This window comes from Poeciliopsis prolifica, unplaced genomic scaffold (genome assembly GCF_027474105.1).
Source record: "Poeciliopsis prolifica strain line A6 unplaced genomic scaffold, Auburn_PproV2 SCAFFOLD053, whole genome shotgun sequence".
Lineage (NCBI taxonomy): Eukaryota > Metazoa > Chordata > Actinopteri > Cyprinodontiformes > Poeciliidae > Poeciliopsis > Poeciliopsis prolifica.
Window position 1 is genome coordinate 314,773 of NW_026562428.1, and position 19,995 is coordinate 334,767.

The following is a 19,995-nucleotide window of genomic DNA, read 5'->3' on the forward strand; positions in this document are numbered from 1 at the left end:
TCTCCCATCTAGAAAATTCTGCTTCTGTGAGAGGAAATGCCTCAACTGTTTCCAGTTTTTATATTACCAAAAATATTGGTAATCTGGAGGTAAGACAGTCTGATGATTGTAAAATCTTCTTAGTTTTGGCTTGGTGTCCACTTCCTCTGTTTAGACAGCTTGGTCTGGATCAGAGTGTCAACTTGTTCTTTCTTCACTGGAACAGCTTCAAGTAGCTGACCTGTAAATCTCTCAGCCGTTAAACCTGGAGCTGCTGCAGAGGCTGAAATAATAACTGCTCAAGTTTCCCTGCATCTCATTTAAAGTGATGTGTCAAAATGTCCATCACAGTATCATCTGCAAGAACATCAATGAAATTAATGATCTGCTGTTATCAAACGTTGATCATCCAGTACCTCCAAAAGTATTCACACCCCTTTTAACTCTTCAGCATTTTGTGCCTCATGAGCCACAAACAGAACAACAAAGAGGCAAGGCAGCGATGATTAATATAATATATGAAGTCTATAAATATTAGGGCTACAGCTAATGGTGATTTTTGTTATCGGTTATTCTATCAGTAATTCTCATGATTAATCAGTTAATCAAATTTCAAAAATTGCACTTAATGCTGATTTTTCAGGAAATAAATCTGCATTTTATCCCTGAAAAATTATGTAGTTTTAATGTTTTTACACAACATTAGAACATCAAAAGATACAAATAAGCAAATAATCCAATTAGTTTAATGCATTTTAACCCTCTTAAAATGCATTGAAAGCAAGAGGCTCAAAAATAGTCTATTAATCTGTTTCTTTTTTTTTATCATTTAATAGCAAACTTTGCTTCATGGTTGTTGTTGTTCACAGAAGATTTTTCATCTAAGTGTAAATATTTTTCTACAGTTTTCTGCTTGTTGTTTCAAGAAACGGCCATTTTCAGAGTTTCTGTATTCTAGCTAACAATTAATGAATTAATAAATTTGCAGACAATTATTTCAGTAATCACAATAATTGTTTCAGTCCTAAGAAATATCGTGATAAATGTGATATTATGTGAGAAATGTTGCATGCATTTCTATTTAGCACATTCTCTTCCTGTTGCTGCTGAAGCGAATCAGCCCTCAGCATGATGCTGCCACCACACCAAGGGAATCGTTTTCAGTTTTGATCCATGTTAACCAGAATGTTCAGCTTTGGTCTAATTTGAGCAGCAGGTCAAAAGAGCTTACAGCAGGTTTAGTTTGGCTGCTGGTCCAGACTTTTAGTTTTGAGACCAAGATCTACTTTTTCTCTCACCAGCCGGCTGAGATCTACCTCATGACATGAAGACATACAAATTATAAATAAAACCCTATTGAGTAATTTTCTATACAAATATCCATCAGTTCTATCAGAAATGATAAAGTGATAGAAAACCTAATGCAGTTTCTTCCTCAGTGAGATGTTGACACTGGGAGCAGGTTACTGGTTTCTCAGTCAGAAGCTGGTTGCAAACCTGAGGCCAGCAGCTGTCAGTCAGTTATGGTAGATCTGAAATTTGGTTTGATGACGTCAATATGCGAAACTGCAGACTGACAGGAGGAACCAAAGAGCTCTGCAGAGGTAAAGGCAAATCTTCTGAATTTGGGATATAATTAATGTAATTTGACATAATTGTTGCGGTAGAAGACATTTGTTTGATAAAACTTAATCAAATATAAGTGTCCTATTTGTTGTGACGTTGACTGCAAACTAACGAGGTCATTAGTCCAAGTCTGTCGTTTATTGAACGTTCAGAAACTCCAGCGGCTGTGATGAACCACAGCGAAGGAAAACAAAGTAGAATAACCCGAACAGGTGATTAACTCAGAACCACTCGCACCTTTTTACTCTCTTTCTCTCTTTATCGTTAAGCACACCCGTCGCCGTGGCAACCGCCTGCGCCCCGCAAGCCGAGCAAAGATTACGTTAAAAACGTTCAGTCCGTTACGATATCAAGTTATTATCATTTAATGAAGCTACAAACGTTTTGGATCTTAGTGAATATTTTGAAAAGTCTGTCAGAAGAGGAAGTGCTGCTCTCAGCTTCCTGGAGGTCTTCAGTTTGTCACCTGCTGCAGAGATCGACTCAAAACCGTCCCGTTATCAAGATGACCGGTAGATCGTATATCGCGATCGACCGGTAGATCGCGATCGACCGGTAGATCGCGATCGACGTATTCGTATTGAGCACCCCTGGTCTGGAGCAACAAATTGTGATGAAATGTGATTGACATGAGCCTTTTAACCAAAACACCAAAGCTGTGTGTGTGGAATAGAGCGAAGCCCAAGTGATGAGCAGCAGCAGAGGAACTTGAAAAGCTCAAGTTTCCAGACTGGGGAGAGAAAAACGGTTCATTGTGAGGCGCAGTGAGCTGTCCGTCCTCAGGCGGTCTTTGTCAGCTTGACTTTTTTCTGGGTGGGCCGTTGTTGTTATGGCGTCTGCCTGGACGTGTCTGTGCCTGTTTGTTCACAGTCCTCAGCATGCTGGTTATGTGTGAGTCAGGGTTAATGAGAGGTCCGTGTCGGTTGCTCCAGCATCCAGCTGCCCTCTCTTCACACTGACACACCAACAAGGCCGACTTACACCTTTTACTGGGATATGAGAGCTTCCAGCTGAACTCAGCAGATGCCTTCTGTCTCTTTTATCATAAGTCCTGCTCATTAATTCGTATCAATCAAACTTCTCACACAGGCGATATAAAGATAAACCACATAGAGTGTGAAAAACTGAATGGCATACCATTAAAGCTTTTCTGATTTGGTTTTGTTCACTCAAATTATTTCTGTTTGCTAAATATCAGAATAATGAGATATTTTTACTGAATTTAATTAAACATGTTGTGCCAGTTCACAACAAATTTTGTCTTGACACATTTTACAAAAAATAAAACAATAGAAAAATTACAGTTATGGAGCACAGCCAAAACACATCATGCCTGTTTTCTGTCATTTGTTTTGTGATGAGAATAAATTGTGAATAGGAACATTTTCTGTAAAGCAGTTTGGAGCCACATCCCATAGAAATGGTGGAATATAGATAATACTGGGAGCTGTTGCTACGTTCTGTGCAGCATTATTGGACACAAAACTCTGAGCTGCTCAGCAGCGACTGGGAAAGTCGCTGTATCTTTAATACTAAGCATAAATACAAACATGATCCTAAAATCTATGCCCTATAGAATACCTGGTTATTATAACTAACATACATACTTAAAATCATCCGAGACATTATTTAATGAAGTATAAAATAGGCCATTTCATTGTCACCTGTGGTAATGACTGTTAACAGTTGAAAATCTGATGCTTTGTGAAACAAACCATTCTGCAGCATAACATCTCAGATCCTGAGTAATTTTGAGTTACAAACAAAACACTGGGCTATGAGTGAAAGAGAATGTACTTTTATACTTAATGGAGACTATTGCTGCAGGTAGCTGTAACCTCCATGCAGTACATCATGCAATCCCTTCAAATCAACGGAGGGGAAGAGAAGAAATGTGACACACTTGAAAGAGGAAAGATTTTGTTTTTCATTCACTGATTTTGCACCAGTGACAGTTTTTGCTCTGCTCTGCATCACACCATGAAGTATTTGGTGGCTGATTCAGATCTTGAGGAAAGACAGACAGACAGGGAAGCAAAGGGAGAAGAATCAGAGCAGAAGCCCAGTTTCACTCCTTGTTCCTGCTGCATTATTCCTCTCTGCAGTCTGCATTCAGCTGTTGAAGTCAGTCTTGTCATTCTAATCAAAGTTATCCAAGCAACACTTCAGCAGCATTCCTGCCTCAGCAGCAGTATGGCTGGCTGTGGAAGCAAATATTTTCCCCTCCTTCAAGCCTTCCTTGCTCCTCCTGCTGCGTCTCCAGCGATCGCTCTGCAGCTGCTCCTTCACTCGTGAGGACAGCACTCTGCTGCCTGGACCTAACGCCAGCTTTTTGTTTCTTTTTTTTTAAAAAAAAAAACGCATTCCAGTTCCAGTCTGTGACTCCAGCTTGTCTCTTTATCAATTTGTGATCTTTAGCTTTGTGTTCACACATGACAAAATGGGACATGAGAGGCTTCCTGCAGAAAGGTTTTCAGTACTTTAAGGTAAGAGCAACTTGATATTGTAACAATGAGTTGCCCTCAGGTTTAAGCAACAATTAGCATTTTATTTTTGAATTGTAACTGAGGTGACACCATCATTGCAACATGTTTAAGATGTGAATTCAGACTGTAAATTAAAGAGGGGTCTGTTGAATCAAGCAGATCACAGACTTTCCAACATTGTGCTTGTTGTAGTCGGGCCCTGCAAGCAGCTGCTGCGTCAGTCTCTCTGGATGAAGATGGAGCGCTCCACCCTGTGGGTCCTCCAGACTCTGCTGGTGCTCCTGTCCCCTGTGGAGTCTGCTCCCTGCCCCCGGCCCTGCTCCTGCCCTCAGCCTGCTGAACTCCACTGCACGTTCCGCTCCCTCCTCACCGTCCCTGCAGCCGTACCCAAGCACGTGAAGCGCATAAACTTGGGGTCAGTGGTTTTTTTTCCATGCTTTGCATTGCCAGGATGTAGTCAGAGTGTGTTTCAGGTTGATGTTCCAGGGCAGGTTTGTTCAATTGCCCTCACAGGTTGTGTTGTTTCAGGTTCAACAGCATTTATAAAATAAGTGACACTTCACTGTCTGGGCTGGGGAAGCTGGAGCTGCTGATGGTCCATGGGAACAACATTCACTCTCTGCCTGATGGAGCGTTCAGAGACCTGGCATCACTTCAGGTACGTCAAGTCAAAGATGCTGAACAGAAATGCTTTTCAAACTTTTCTTCTCTTTAAGACAATGTTCCTGTACTGGTGCTTGAGCAGGACTTTCTATGTTGGAAATCGATAAATTGGCAGAAGTCATTGTGTTTCCAGTATTTACCACTTTACAAAAAGAAGCTTTCACTCTTTCAAACCAGTCTGCAGATCAGTCACATCATTCTGATTACAAAACGGCATTTCTGTCTCTTAGCCAGTCGCCCCAAAAAGAAAGCAGTGAAGTCACTTTCAGATGAGCAGAAATGCAGTTTTAATAACTGAATTAAAAAACAGATTTGTTTTTCTTTACCAACCATCCTTCAATTTCTGAAAGATCAACTGTGGACTGGAATGATTACAGATTTTAGATTTTGCAAAGAATTTCCTTCATATTTACTTCCTGTATTATTCAAATGTTTTACTCATAACTTGGTTTGTGGACTGAACCGCATTGAATCCTTCCTACATGTGAACTGGCTGCATTTTAACAGATGGTCTGAATTTTACTTCAGTGGCAACATTATAATTTTACTTCAGTGGCAACACATCAGTGCAGAGGAAAAACACTGATGTGTCCAATACTTTCCCATTTATTATTATTTATGTTGGATTAATGTTGAAAAAAGTATTTCTGAAACAAACGAGTCGAAATCTTTTTTTATCACTCAACATAAAACATTATTGAGGTTCTTGTTTTGATTTGCATATAATTGTCTTGATAATCTGGTTAAAATTTGAGCTTTTCTGTTATTTGGTTGGTTCAGATGCTGAAGATGAGCTACAACAAGCTGAAGGAAATCAACAGGCACACTCTGCAGGGGCTGTGGTCTGTGGCCAGGTTGCACTTGGATCACAACCAGATAGAACTCATCCATCCAGACGCCTTCCAGGGACTCACCTCCTTACGCTTTCTGCAGCTGGAGGGAAACCAGCTTCAACAACTGCATCCTGCCACCTTCACCACCTTCAGTCTGCTGGGCCACTTTTACATCTCTACCCTGCGACACCTCTACCTGTCTGACAATGCTCTGACATCCCTCCCCGCCCAGCTGGTGGAGACTATGCCACAGCTTGAGAACCTGTACCTCCATGGGAACCCTTGGACCTGTGACTGCAGCATGAGTTGGTTGCATGACTGGGAAAAAATGTCACCAGGTCAGATTATAATTACTCTTCTTATTCTTTGGGTGTTTTCACACCTGATAGTCCAGTAGACGCTGTTTGATTAGGGACTAAAACTACAACATTTGTTACATTTTCATCTTGTGCGGTTCGCTTTTTCACACTGCACTGAGTGAAACGATCCAAACCCTTTGAAGACGCTAATCACACCCTCACCTCCACCGAGAACTACTGAAGGAAACAGCATGAAAACTGAAGACACTGAGAGCAACTTCCTCCTTCACAAAATGAAGAATGGAGTGAATGGTGTTAGATTGTAGTTTGTTGGATTTCTCCTTTGCTTTTGGTAAAAAAAATAAAATAAAAAAAAAACAGAAGCCATTTGACCTGTTAGCTCTAGACAAGTTTATTTTTGTTGTCTTTAACCAGAATGCCATGCATCATAGTTTGCTTCCTCCTTTTGGCTCAATCTCCGGTCCGCTTGGTGTTCACATTCAAACTGCACAAGATTTCACTTCAGGCCTAAAGAATGACATCTAGATTTGTAGGTTAACCAAAGTTAGCTTCTTTGCTCCACATCAGAGGTTGATTGCACATTCATTAACCAACCAAGATTTATAGGGAAATGAAGTAGAGTTCAATTAAACAGAGCTGATGTGAATGCACCCTTATTCTTATTAGTTTTATAAGTCCTATGCTGATTCTGTTCTTCTTTTTTCTGCTTCAGGGGTTCTAAAATGTAAAAAGGACAGAGCCCTTCCAGGTGGCCAGCTGTGTCCAATGTGTTCTTCTCCTAGACAAGTGAAGCAAAAGGAACTCCAAGCTGCTCATCCTCTGGTTTGCAGTAGCCCAGCCATCAACTTCCTTCACAGACCTACATCACTAGAAGATTCTGCAAGTGAGACATTGACCTCAGAGGACTTTGAGGAGCCCATTGGTAACATATCCCTTGGCCTCTCTGATGAACATGGGAATGAGTTAGATCTGGAGTGCAGTGCTCACAAGCTAAAAGAACCTGCCAAGGTAAACTGGGAGCCGGTCAACCAGCTTCAGCTGCTCGCAAACATTACCTTTTCAGTAGACCTTCAGTGTTCTGTTAATAGAGAAAAATACGAGCAGCTGTGGAGACTGATTGCATACTACAGCAACATTCCAGCTCATTTAATACAAGGAGTCACAAAAAGCCAAGATCCATACCCAGCACTTGTATATATCCAGGACTCTGTGCAGGACGCCCACTACTACTCTGGTCTTAAAGTCAAAGTGTCGGCCCAGCCTGCATGGCTCATGCAACCATCCATAGAACTACAACTCAACCGGCCTCAATCATCAACCAGCTTGGTAAAGTTAATTCTGAGGACAAATCTCTCAGAGACAGTGGACATCGAGCTTCAGCAAAGACTCAGGAGGAACTGGGTCATGATCGAGTCAACAAACAGAACACAGAAAGCTATGAGTGTTACCCTTGGAAGTTCAAATGAAATGGCCTGTAATGTGCAGAGTTCGGACCCGTCAGTCATTCAGTGGATGCTGCCAGACAGATCCAAACTGAACAGCCCATTTAGGGGTCCTGAAAACAGGGTTTCGGTTTCCAGAGATGGAAGGTTGAAAATTAAAGCTGTAACTCACAGAGACACTGGAGCTTATTACTGCATCGCCAAGGTTCAAGGAGATGTTGCTGTGCTTTCCTTCTATCTAACTGTCCATGAATCCTCAAGTCCTCCCACTGGGGAGGACACATCAGTTACATCAATAGAGGAATTTGCGGGCAACTCCATTTCTCTGGACTGTACAGCATCCAGTTCCCCTGATGCTGAAATAAACTGGATTCTACCAAACAACAGAATAATTTATTTCCAAGCTAATTATTCCAAAGCACTGGTGACTTTTAATGGTACTCTTCAAATCCCAAAGACTCAGATATCAGATAGTGGTTATTACAAATGTGTAGCAATCAATCAACATGGTGTAGACACACTAGTGAAAAAAGTTAGTATAGTTAGGCGCAAAGGTCTAATAAGACCAATACGCAAGTTTACAACAAGGCCTCAGTCTGCCTCAGGGGTGAACACTCAAATAAAAGTCCCTACAGAGAACCCAGAAGAAGCATCAGGGGACAATGAGGGGTCTACAACACGCCATCGCATCAACGGTGTTAGACGCAAACTCCCAGTGAGTCTGGTCCCAGGAAGAAGAGGTATTTATCCGTCTAGGAGCACCTGGCAGCGACAGCCTGTGCTCCAGAAACCAACAGGGTCTCACAATGGAAACCTGAAAGGTTTAGTAGAGAATAGGAGGAGGATTAATCTTTCTAAAAGTAAAATTGACCCAGAGAAATGGGCAGACATTTTAGCTAAGATTAGGGACAGGAATACTGTGACCTCGCCTCCTGTTTTTGTTTCAACAAAGATGGAAGCAACAGAGTTGATGACACAGTCAACTTCTAATGAGCCATCAGATGGTGTGACTGTACATGAACGAGTGAGTCAGCATTATTCCATACATCAAAACCCTGAAAAACCTACAGAATACAGTAATCATGGTCAAGATAGTCATATGACACCTGAAAGCATCACTGCACAAGATACAACTCCTAACAGCAGATATGTTACTACAGAACTCCATCCAACAGAAATAGCATATACTACCCAGCACACAACCCATGACAGAGACTTGAACCTAATCACAAGTTCAAACAGTGGGTTTTTCCTCCCCCAGACCACATCTGTTCCACCGCACGCTATTACTGTCAGGCAGCCCAGTGTACACACTGCAACCAGCAGCACATTTTCTTTTCCAGAGACCCTAAGCACAAGTATTACTGCCGATAAGATCCAAACAGCTGATCCGTCTGAGGGGCTGCAGAGCAGTGAGAGTAGGAACAAACCAAATGATGTCACCAACTCCATAAATCACAGAGAAGGCTTCTTTATGGAAAGTCAAATTACTCCTTCAGCCAACCCAAATCACTCTGCAGCAAGTCAAGAAGGAAGTGGAAACTATTTGAGCGAGACTTCAACTCTGTCACAATTTCAGTCTCATTCAAAGGACACAACGCTCAATGATCTGCATTCTGAAGTTGTTGTCACGACAGCGTCTCCAGCGACTACCTTCAATCTGCCTGGGAAAAAAAGGGTGCTCTCTACAAGACGGCCAAAGTCACGCCTTCGGAAAGTCAGCTCTCAGAGGAGGAATGGTGGCCGGAGGAGACGACCAGACAGAAAGAAACAAAAGCTCAAAACACTTAGCAGCTTCATCACCACCACACCTGTGAAAACTCCCCTACCTACAGCCCAGACCTCTGCCTCTGAACTGTCAAACACAGAAAGATCAGGAATCGCAGTTTGTTTAAATACCTCTGTTCCATTCACAGAGAGCCAAGCGGCGTCATCAGACCGACTGAGTCATAAAGAAAGCACAATTTTCAGGCAGAACCACGAGGTAATCAAAGAGCCTGCCTCACTACCAACCGCTTCTTTAGGAACAAAGGACAGCCAAAACAAATCATGGCAAAGCACTGCAGCTGCACCCTCATTTCCAAGCATTTCTCCAGGCTTGACTCATGGAAATACTACTCCTCACAGCTCTGTGGAAATCTCAGACGGTGCACATCCTACAGCGATTTCAGAGATTCTCCCATCAATCCTTCAGCAGAGGTTTGCAGACAGTCCTCCTCCACCTGGTGAGCATTTAGAGATCTGGCATGAAAGACATTTTACAACAGAATCAGCACCTCTGCTGCACTCTGAAAGTCCCTCACAGGGTTTTCAAAGTATGACAAAATTGCCAACAGACAACAAGAATCAGCAATTTGTCCATCAGGAGATTTTTACTGAGGAGGCTGAACAAATACAAAGGGAGAGAACTGGAATGGATTCTTCACTACAGCCTTCTTATTTTACCCAATCTGCTTCAGCCACCCAGGGAAACAAGACAGTCTCTGGAGAAACTTCCAAAACTACAGTCTCAACTCCAGGGATGCTTTTTGATGTCTCTACCGAGAGAATCGCACTATCAGAAGATTTAAAGAGTGAAGAAAATGAGAAGAAACCTCTGAATGCTGGAACTGATTCTGCACATATGAGTAGTTTAGAACCAACACATGCCTCAGCTACCTCAATGTTGCCGTATCATGCTAAACCATTCAGAGAGACTCCCTATCTCTCAAAGCCCAGACTTTCTCCTTTACTACCTCTTCTAATGTCTTTACCAACATCCATCACTCAAAATGCCACAGTCACAGTCAGTACCAGCCAGGATCAACAAATAAAACCCATTTCTACCACATCTGTCCTAAGAAGACCATTTAACTTTCATCCTACAACATTTCCTCCAAATCACAAATCAATAAATGCAATTCCAACCTTTGAGGCATCCACCTTTATACCAGTACCCACTGGAATCCCATCCCAAAAGACACTGTCACCAGTAACTCTGGATGTGTCCACACAGCACCTACCTGAGCATGGATCTCTTCTAAGAGGGAAGCCAAGGATAAAAACTTCCCATTCTCAGACGATTACTGTCAAAGTAGAAAAAGATGCTAAGCTTCCATGTGAGACTGAAGGTCAGCCGATGCCTTTCCTGTCTTGGACAAAAGTTTCTAACGGTATGTAAGACTCGATCTAAGAACTCAGTTTTCTGTGCAGGTAAACTTTTTCTGCAGGTTCTTAAAGAAAAGATGAAAGATTTCATAAAATTATACAGCAGGATTCCACGTGCTACTGGAGCTAATATTTACATTATCTGACATTTAAACAGAGAATATATTTCTGGTTTTAATTAGTTATAATTACCAAAATTATTTCTATTTGTTAATTCCAGAACGAGAAGAGATTTTTTTTTATCACTTTCTTCAAACACACACATTCTTTAATTCAGGATTTTGTAAGAGAACATTTGTAAAACTTGTAAGTAACTTTTCCACAAGATACAGGAGTTTTTTCAAGTCAATAATTCCTTAATATTGATGAAAAAGTACTACAGTGAAAAATGTCTTGTTTTAAATGAAATCATCAGTTAATGGAACAAGTAGTCTCTCTTCAATATTAAAGAATTATTGACTTGAAAAAGCTCCTGTATCTTGTTCAAAAGTAAGTTAGTTTTCTCTTATTTCAAGTGTTGTGAAGTGTACTAAGATATTTGCACTAGAAACTAAATCAAATTTGCATAGTATGATTTAGTGTTTTTGTTGTATTTAGAATGTGTTTCTATTTAGGACATCTTCTGCTTTGAGTGGCGTTTCAGCCCACGATGGTACAGGTTTCAATGATAGTGCATGTAAACTTCTGGAATCTGAAGTTTGATCTGTTTTCATTTCAGACTGACAGCAGAGAGGGCGGTGCCTCTTTTTATACAATATGTAAATATTTGCTTTCCTTTGGTTAGAATGTGACCTCAACAAGCTTTGAAAGTAAATAACTACACTTACATCATAATTTCAGTACATGACAGGCGACAACTGGAAACTGTGGTGGAAAAACTTTAACGTCTGAAAGGGTCATCATTTCTCAACATGTATTTTCCTATGTGAAGGAGACAGTTGAAACATTCAGACTCTTCAAAGCACATGGAATATTTAAGTGGATTAAATACCCATTAAAGCACATCTACAAATATATCCTTTGTTTAAATGTCAAGTCCTGTACACACAACATTTGGATCTCTTGGAAGTTACTCAGTATTATCCTGTTATGGATGGATGAACCCTTACAGGCTTCAGATGAGATTCATAAAAACCTTTTTTTTCATCAATATGTCGTCTCCTGTAGAGATTCGTCTATTTCAGAAAGTATATCATGCATTCTGGCAGCTTATCTTGCTTTTAGTTCAAGTCGTGCACAGAATAGGTCAGAAGTTTACATGCACCCACAGCTAACTATTTGGTTTGCAAGTTGTAAGTGACTGAGGTTGGTCTCTAATGCATTCGAAATCAATTCATAATTATAATATGCCAGCAATGGTTCTGGAATATAAACTCATTGACTTCACTTTTTTTCACCCTGAGACACTGAGGGCTGCAGACCTTTAGACGTTGGGTTCTCCTGAGATCTGCCAGATGAGTCACTGATGAGGTCTGGGAGTAATTTTGGAAGGATTGAGGTTGCATTAGAGCGAAAGCTCAGTTATTTTACACACTGTGCCATGTTTTTCCCGTTTGCTTATAAACTTCCTCACTGTGCTTCTTGAGAGTCCCAAAGTCTGAGACACTGACTGTCAGTGAGTTTGTCTGGAACCTCGTTAGATCAGAGGAGATCCATTTCTTTGACTGAATTCACAAATAAATCTGAAAATGAAACTCTCAAAAGTCAGATAACTAAGTGCAAACTTCTAACCTATTATTATAGAGTATCTCCTCAATGAAGAATTTGAACTGTTCTTAATGGATAAAACAGGGTTCAGCTGAGACAAAGTTTGTGGTCTGTGGTGATGGTTTTGAACCACTGACATAAACGCAAAGCTTCAAAAGTGTAATATCTCTTGTCTCCATCATAGCAACAACTTTTCTACCTCACCCTGCAACTCTCCACCCACAATTCCCTCCTCACTCTTCATCCCTAATTTTCTTCCTTTGAACAGGGTTAGTAGTTTTTCCAGTGACCCTGGAACTAAATGCTAAACCAAGGAAATGGTCTCAGCCTCAAACACCAGCTTTTCAATGTATTGCTTCAATGTTAAAAGCAGAAATTGCTCTGAACCATCAGTACATGTGCAGATGAGGGGAGTGGCACCTGGATGTCAAGAGCAGGTCATTTAAAGCCTTGTGGATTGGTGTGTGTAGTCTGGCAGAAGTAGGCACTATCAGCTGAGTGAATAGTGTCTATAGTTGGGCAAACTGACTGTGGGAGTGAGTGGAAGCTTGCAGGTGTGACCAGAAATATCTGGACCTTTCTACCTATTGGACAGGCAGACTGTCCCACAAAAATGAAGAATCTGCTCTTTTCATCTACATGCATTAAGTACACATAATTTTAAAGTGTCTCAGCAAATATCAAGAGTATGTACATATATATATGTATATACACGCAGTGAGTTAGGTCCAAGCTCTAATGTTTCCAAATGTTTCAAAATGTCTGGGTGGCTGCTAGATATTTAAATTGAAAGTACTTCATGTGAAATGATCCAAAATATTCCATTCTCTTACAGAATTTTTCAGAGAAAGTAGCTTTACTTTCAGTAACTTTACTCATAGAAAATGGATTCAGATACGTTGTCTGGTAAACTCATTTTTCATTCTTACATCATGCTAATGGTCTCACACTCTTGCATTATTTTTGTTTCATGAGCAAATTTTGATACTAATCAGTCCTGAAGAATTGTGAAATTCAGCATTTACTTTTTTAGCTTACATGCAAAATCAAAGCTAAAAACAAAAATTATAATTAAAAGACAGTCATGAGAAGTCCACTTTGTAGCTTGTTTCAGATTAAATGTAAAATACAATGTAAGGTAGAAAGCCAACACTACACATCAACATTGTTCTTACTGTGAAGCAAGAACAGCTTCAGAGTGTTACCACTATGTCTTAGAATGCCTAGTCAAAGTCCAGATCTAAATCCACCAAAGAACCTGTGGGGATACTTCAAAATGAATGTTTACAGGCTCTCTCCATCCAATCTAAACAGAACTTGAGCTGTCTAATGTGCAAGAGTATTTTACTTTATGTTGGTCGATCAAACAAAATTGGAATTTGTGATTATAATGTGACAAAATGTAAAAACATTCATGGATAAAGTATGCTAAACGATTGTCTGCTTCTGTCTGTGCAGGAGTGAGCATCGCCAGGAACATGAAGATGCAGAGGTTTGAGGTTCTCCATAATGGAACTTTAATCATAAGAAACTCACGGCTAACCGATGAGGGCCAGTATGTGTGCACCGTTCAAAACCAATATGGTACAGACAATATGATGGCTAACCTTATAGTCATGTCTCATCATCCGCGGGTCCTTCAGCCTCGAGAGCGAGACGTCCATGTGCATGAAGGAAGCAAGGTGGAACTGGAATGCAAAGTGGAAGGGGATCCTGTGCCTCGGGTTAAGTGGGTCCTCCCTAACTCAATCCAGCTGATGCCGACCTCACTTTCTGTGCCATCTCAGTGGCAGGTGGCTGTAGATGATAGTGGAACTCTTCATATCAACCGGGCGAGTATTACTGACAGTGGAATTTACAGGTGCACTGGCAGCAGTGCAGCTGGAGCTGATAGCGTGTCAGTCCATCTTCATGTCACTGCAATGCCATCTTTGATTCAGCAGAGACTAGATGAGAACATGACGTTTCCAGAGGGCAGCGCTGCTTATATTGACTGCACTGCCACAAGAGCCTCTCAGCCAGTCCTGCGTTGGATCACTCCTGATGGCACACAGCTCACTCCTTCCCGACTAATTACTAGAGAGAACCTTGTTGTCTTTCCAAATGGGACACTCCACATACAGAGATTGGACCTCAAGAATTCTGGGAGATATGTATGCAAAGCCAGTAATGGAGTAGCCTCAAGCAGCAGGACTGTGATGCTAAGTGTCAGAAGAAAACTGTTGTCTGCTAAAGCCACGATTACATCTTCATCTCCCCAGAGAACAGATGTAATGTATGGAAGTAAGCTACTTCTGAACTGTGTGGCAACAGGTGAACCGGAGCCTCGAATCATCTGGAGGACGCCTTCAAAGAAGCTAGTGGACAGTCAGTACAGGTGGGCAAATATAAAGGACAAGTTCTTCATAGTTATTATCATAGCAACTCTTAGTGTCCTGAATATTGAAGGTTGTTTTAATGGTACCATTGAATTTTTTTGTGCAGCTTCGAGTCTAGGATCAAAGTATTCCTTAATGGCAGCATAAGCATTCATTCTGTGACTGACAAGGATGGAGGTGACTACCTGTGTGTAGCCCGTAACAAGATGGGTGATGACTACACTCAACTGCGGGTCAATGTCTTGACCAAACCAGCAACGATTGAGCAGAAACTCCAGAAATCCAGTCAGGAGGTGGTGCAAGGCCAAGACCTGAAGGTGGACTGTGTGGCATCTGGCCTCCCCAGCCCAGAGATTAGCTGGGCATTACCAGATGGGACCATGGTCAACCCAATAAAGCAGAAAGCAGGAGTCCGTGTGGGACGCAGTCGCAGGTATGAGTCATTCTTTAATTCCTGGGAAGTTCCTGATTTGCCTGTGTTTGTTTTGCCAAATCACATTCAAATGTTAACAATAAGTCATTTGTTTCATGAATCAAGCCTATTTTCAACTGACAAATTCTGTTTTCAAAGTGTAACATTCATCCCCATCTTCTCAAATCGTTTGTAGGTACGTGGTGTTTGACAACGGGACGCTGTACTTTAACGATGTTGGCCGGCCAGAAGAAGGTGATTACACTTGCTATGCACAGAACCAACTTGGCAGAGACGAGATGAAGGTGAGAGTTAAGGTGAAAGGTGGCACATCCTCACCTCAAATCCAGGATAAAGATCCAAAGACTGTCAGAGTGCTCTACGGTGAGACAGTAACACTGCAGTGCAATGCCAAAGGTGACCCAGTGCCTGTTGTCACTTGGATGTCTCCCAAAAATAAACCAATTTCCAATGCAATAGACAGATACAAGGTGCTTAAAGATGGAACACTGGTTGTTCAAAATGTTCAGAAGTTTGATGGAGGTAATTACACCTGTATGGCGAGGAACAGTGTTGGCCAAGACAATAAAGTTACCAGAGTGGAGGTTTTGGCAACTCCTCTAGTTATCAATGGCTTAAGAGGAACTTCAAATACCATCAAAGTTACTGCAGTTGAAGGAGAACGGAAACTGCTTGATTGTGTGTCCGAGGGAACCCCTTCACCTCGTATCATGTGGATCCTTCCAGGAAATCTAATACTTCCTGCTCCATACTACAGTAATCACATGACAGTTCATCAGAATGGTACTTTGGAAATACAATCAGCTAAGAAGACAGACTCAGGACAGATGGTGTGTGTTGCTCGTAATGAAGAAGGGGAGGCTAGAATGTTGGTCAACTTGGATGTCAAAGAAATGATTGGAAGTCCACAAATTGATGCTCCCAAAAGAGAAAGCTTTTCTCTAAAAGTGGGGAATACAATAACTCTAAATTGCTCGATTGATGGCTTGGAGTTAACGGATATAATGTGGACTTTACCCAGCGGGACTCCTCTGCAAGCCGGTGCTCGAATTTCAAAGTTTTTTCACCAACTTGATGGGTCTTTGATCATCAACAACCCATCTGGTGCTGATGCTGGTATGTACCGCTGTGTGGGGCATACCTCTGCTGGGACTTTTGAGAGTACAGTCACCCTGTTGCCAGGAAGGAAGCTACAGATTCTGAACCGATACCTCTCTCCTGTCAACATCATGGATGGCGAAACACTTTTCCTTCATTGTCAAACAACTGGTGAGCCATTCAGACTTACATGGACGCTGCCCAGTGGGGTTGTTCTCAACAGGCTGCAGAAAGCTGGACGCTATTCGATACTGCGTAATGGGACAATTGTCATTGGACAAGCATCAGTCTATGATAGAGGACCCTATGTTTGCAGAGCTGCCAATGAATATGGGAGTTCCTTGCTTTCAGTCTCAGTAAATATCATTGCAAACCAACCCAGGATTACCAGTGGACCTCCCTCTGTGACTTACGCCAAAACTGGAGTTGCTGTTCAGCTGAACTGTGTTGCCACTGGGCTCCCTAAAGTAGAGGTGGCTTGGGAAACACCTGATAAAACCCGTCTGGTTGTAAGTGCACAGCCACGCCTTTTTGGAAACAAGTATCTCCATCCACAAGGTTCCCTAATCATTCAGAATCCAACCCAACGAGATTCTGGTGTTTACCGATGCACTGCCAGGAATACTGCCGGTGTCGACTCTAAAACAACATTTCTAAATGTGTTCTAAACAATGTTACTTTCAACCCATACCCCAAGGCAATACTGTATGCCCAAGCAACTGCCTAATGAAAAGACATTAAATCAGAACACAATTAAAGTCGCAGTAAAAATTGTGAAATCACCATCCAGTTAGCATACAGTGGCTCTTTAATCATGTTCTGATTTAGAGGCTCAAAGCTAGCATCATGTGCACCCTACTTTTTTTGTACAATATTGTGAAAGATCTGTGTGTAAATACATAATTGCTCAGGTAATTTGGATACAGAAAACCTAAGTATGGGTTGTTTTCTAGAGGGGTCACTAATGGTGGTCTTAATCATCTTTGTATTATATTTAACTTTCCCAATTTCACTAGACCTTTTTAAATGGAAGTAAATTATTTAGAAGAAGATATATTGTTTTGTGTTCAGTCTGCCAAAAAGTAGAATTTCTGATGTATTTATTAAAATTAAATGACTAAATCAGTTTGCTATGCGAAAAGCCTGGCCTGTTTTCCTCGATGGCAGCATATCCAGTCACTTACATATCACCCATTCATGGTGTTTATATGTGGAATGGTTTTGCAACAATCTTTCAAAAATTCATATACATTTTTATGAGTTGCACCTTGTTGCTAGAACAAGTAATTGGTATATCTTGATAAAACACAGACACTGAGAATTGGTTGGAAATGTTTATGAATGATCTTAAATATTCACACAGACAAACAGGAAATGTATCATTTTAGTGCATTTCGTGATTATTACAGTCAGAGGCCTCTGACTGCCATGTTAATTTCCATGTCAGAAATCAAACAATATGTGATAAAAGGAAAAGAAATAAAGAAAGCCAAATAAGAGAACCAGCAATATAATGTTCTGTTAATATGATAAATATAGTGACAGTGAACTGAAGGAGGTTAAAGCCTCATAGTTTCTACAGTAGTTCACCTGTCAGTGTTATCACTCTCAGCACAATGAACGTCTACTTTTCATTTACAAGTAAAAAGTGTTTGCAAGCTAATGTTACATGTTGGAAGGGTCTTATTAAAGCAGTAATTAATGTTACTTAACGTGATGATGCCAGTCGACATGTTTTTATTGGCAGAAGATGCAAAAACAGTTTAAAAGGACAGCAACAACAGATTTACTTACCTTAGAAACTTTAGTCTCACAAACACCTGAAACATCCTGGATGGTTTGGCTGCTGATAAGACGAAACACATTGTGTTCATTTACGACTGGCAAACATATTTTAATTCTTTTATGAAATAAAAGAAGAAAAATAAATTCATGTATGATTTATTTATATTTAATGGTTTAACACATTTTGCTGTTTCTGACTGTTTCTGCTGTTTTTGTGTCGTTTGAATTTTCAAACTTTTGGAAGTCCTAGCAAATTTATACACAAACAAAAAGAAACCAATGAAGTGGGTACAAAAATATAACTCAAGAAAATATGTGTATGTTTGAAAAAAGTAACTTCCATTGTCAAGCATGTTAGAGAAAAAGATAATAAAATGAATTGCAGGATCCAAATGCATGGAGGAGCCAAGCAGGAAAAAGTCAAAAGTTCACTAAAGGAAATAAGAAAAACTAAATCCAAAGAAATGTATCAGAAGTGAAACAAGCATGCAGAGTGCTCAGTGGTCCCTTGTACCAAATACATTTTTATGTTAGTTTTACAATTAACAATTAACTCAAAATTGAGGTGTTGCTCTTTTTGCTTCAGTCATATTGAATTAGGATCACAGTTTTCATTTGAATCTTTTTAGCTTACCTTTCTTACTGTGCCTGCAAAACTCAAATATGAGTCTTTCTTTTCTTACACTTTTGTACTTCACAGCAGTTCTGAATGTGAGCTTAAAACTTACAATTACACTTCCTCTGTCGAAGGTGGCTTGAGTTTTTTGTGTTTGTTTTACATTAACATTTATTCTGCAGTCTTTGAGCAAACCCTCATCTGGTTTCAGATGAGGGTCTTCCTGTCTGCAGTGGGGTCTGTGGTCCTGACACAACAATGATGTCCTCCACTCTGATGTATTCTGCAGTTTTCCACAACTTAATAAAAACGTCTTTTTTCAATCTGTGTTCAAAGTAGTTTTTTTGTTGACTCTGGAAAATAAAGAAAAGCGCAGATCAAAATATGACAGAAGCTGCCAGCGCCTCCCTCTGCTGCACACGCTGTTTTATTGGTTATCTTTTGGTTATGGCTAAATTTCCTCATGAAGTATGAATAACAATATTTTTTTCTTCATGAGGTCTGGGAAAAAATGTTTCAATTTTGAGCTCATAAAGTGGCTCTCATTCATTAGTTTGTTTTTGACAGATTCTAAATGTTTCTATGGCTTCACATGATGACAGAATGTGGTGCAAGTACATCTAAAAATAGAATATTGTGAAAAAGATCAAATTATTTTTGCTTCAGTATAAATTATTTAATTACTAACCTTTGGGTGTCAGGATGTGCAGATTGTTGGTGGACCCAAAAATGCAGCAGGCAGAGGTCCAGAGCAGGTTTGGTTGAATTTAATGACCAAATAAAGAACAAAAATTTACAACCATGAAGAACGCAGGGAGCAAAATGGGAATCCAAAAAGATGATTGGAATAAACAGGGAGATAGTGGGAGTAGATGAGAGAAACTGGCAAGGAGTCACTGAGAATAAGGTGGTAACGTACTGGGAGGCTGAATGATGAACGAAAGACCTGGGCTGATGAGCTAACTGGTGACAGGAGAGAGTGGAGAGACCAATTGAAGAGAGGAAGAGACAGAGAAAGTGGTTCAGGGGTTCAGATAGAGTCCACAGGGCAGAAGGAACATGAATCTAACAATAAAACTAAACATGGTTAAACTAGAGTAACTAAAAATAACTAGACACAGAAAATAAAGATAATAAATTACAATGACTATGAAAGGCCTGAACTAAAGAAAAACATAAACACAGCTGATCTAAAGAAAGAAAAGGAACAAAAGAGCACAGAAATGAGCTAAACTGGAGATCCTAACATTGGGAGCAGAAAACAAAAAGAAAAAGTTCAGCATTTAGCAGTTCAGTGGAACTAGGTCACCATTATTCTTCAAGAGTAGAAACTTGTAATTATTACTCTGGGAATACAGCCACGCTATTATTTATTTATTTATTTTTATTTTTTTGAGAGAAAGAAGAAACATCTGGAGCCACATGGAAAACCTCTGTTAGTTCATCAGAACAAGGAGAATCTGACTGGGAGTCATCGCAGCT

At 40.5% G+C, this 19,995-nt stretch overlaps 1 protein-coding gene across 4 annotated transcripts; it reads left to right on the forward strand.

Moving 5' to 3' along the window:
• The first annotated feature begins 1,561 nt into the window (after window positions 1–1,561).
• mxra5a (matrix-remodelling associated 5a) lies at window positions 1,562–18,836 on the forward strand. Of its 4 annotated transcripts, none has more exons than XM_055059249.1 (9): window positions 1,562–1,583; window positions 4,024–4,091; window positions 4,284–4,506; window positions 4,620–4,749; window positions 5,535–5,925; window positions 6,620–10,501; window positions 13,662–14,580; window positions 14,688–15,014; window positions 15,190–18,836. In XM_055059249.1, exons 3-9 carry the CDS (start codon window positions 4,322–4,324, stop codon window positions 16,778–16,780), a joined length of 7,425 nt encoding a protein of 2,474 aa, XP_054915224.1. In that variant the 5' UTR covers window positions 1,562–1,583; window positions 4,024–4,091; window positions 4,284–4,321; the 3' UTR covers window positions 16,781–18,836. The 4 variants fall into 4 exon arrangements, with proteins under 4 accessions (XP_054915224.1, XP_054915223.1, XP_054915225.1 ...); XM_055059248.1 differs by lacking the exon at window positions 1,562–1,583 and adding an exon at window positions 1,731–1,817; XM_055059250.1 differs by lacking the exons at window positions 1,562–1,583; window positions 4,024–4,091 and adding an exon at window positions 1,737–1,817 and having other exon boundaries at window positions 13,662–14,356; window positions 14,465–14,580.
• Window positions 18,837–19,995: the final 1,159 nt, after the last annotated feature.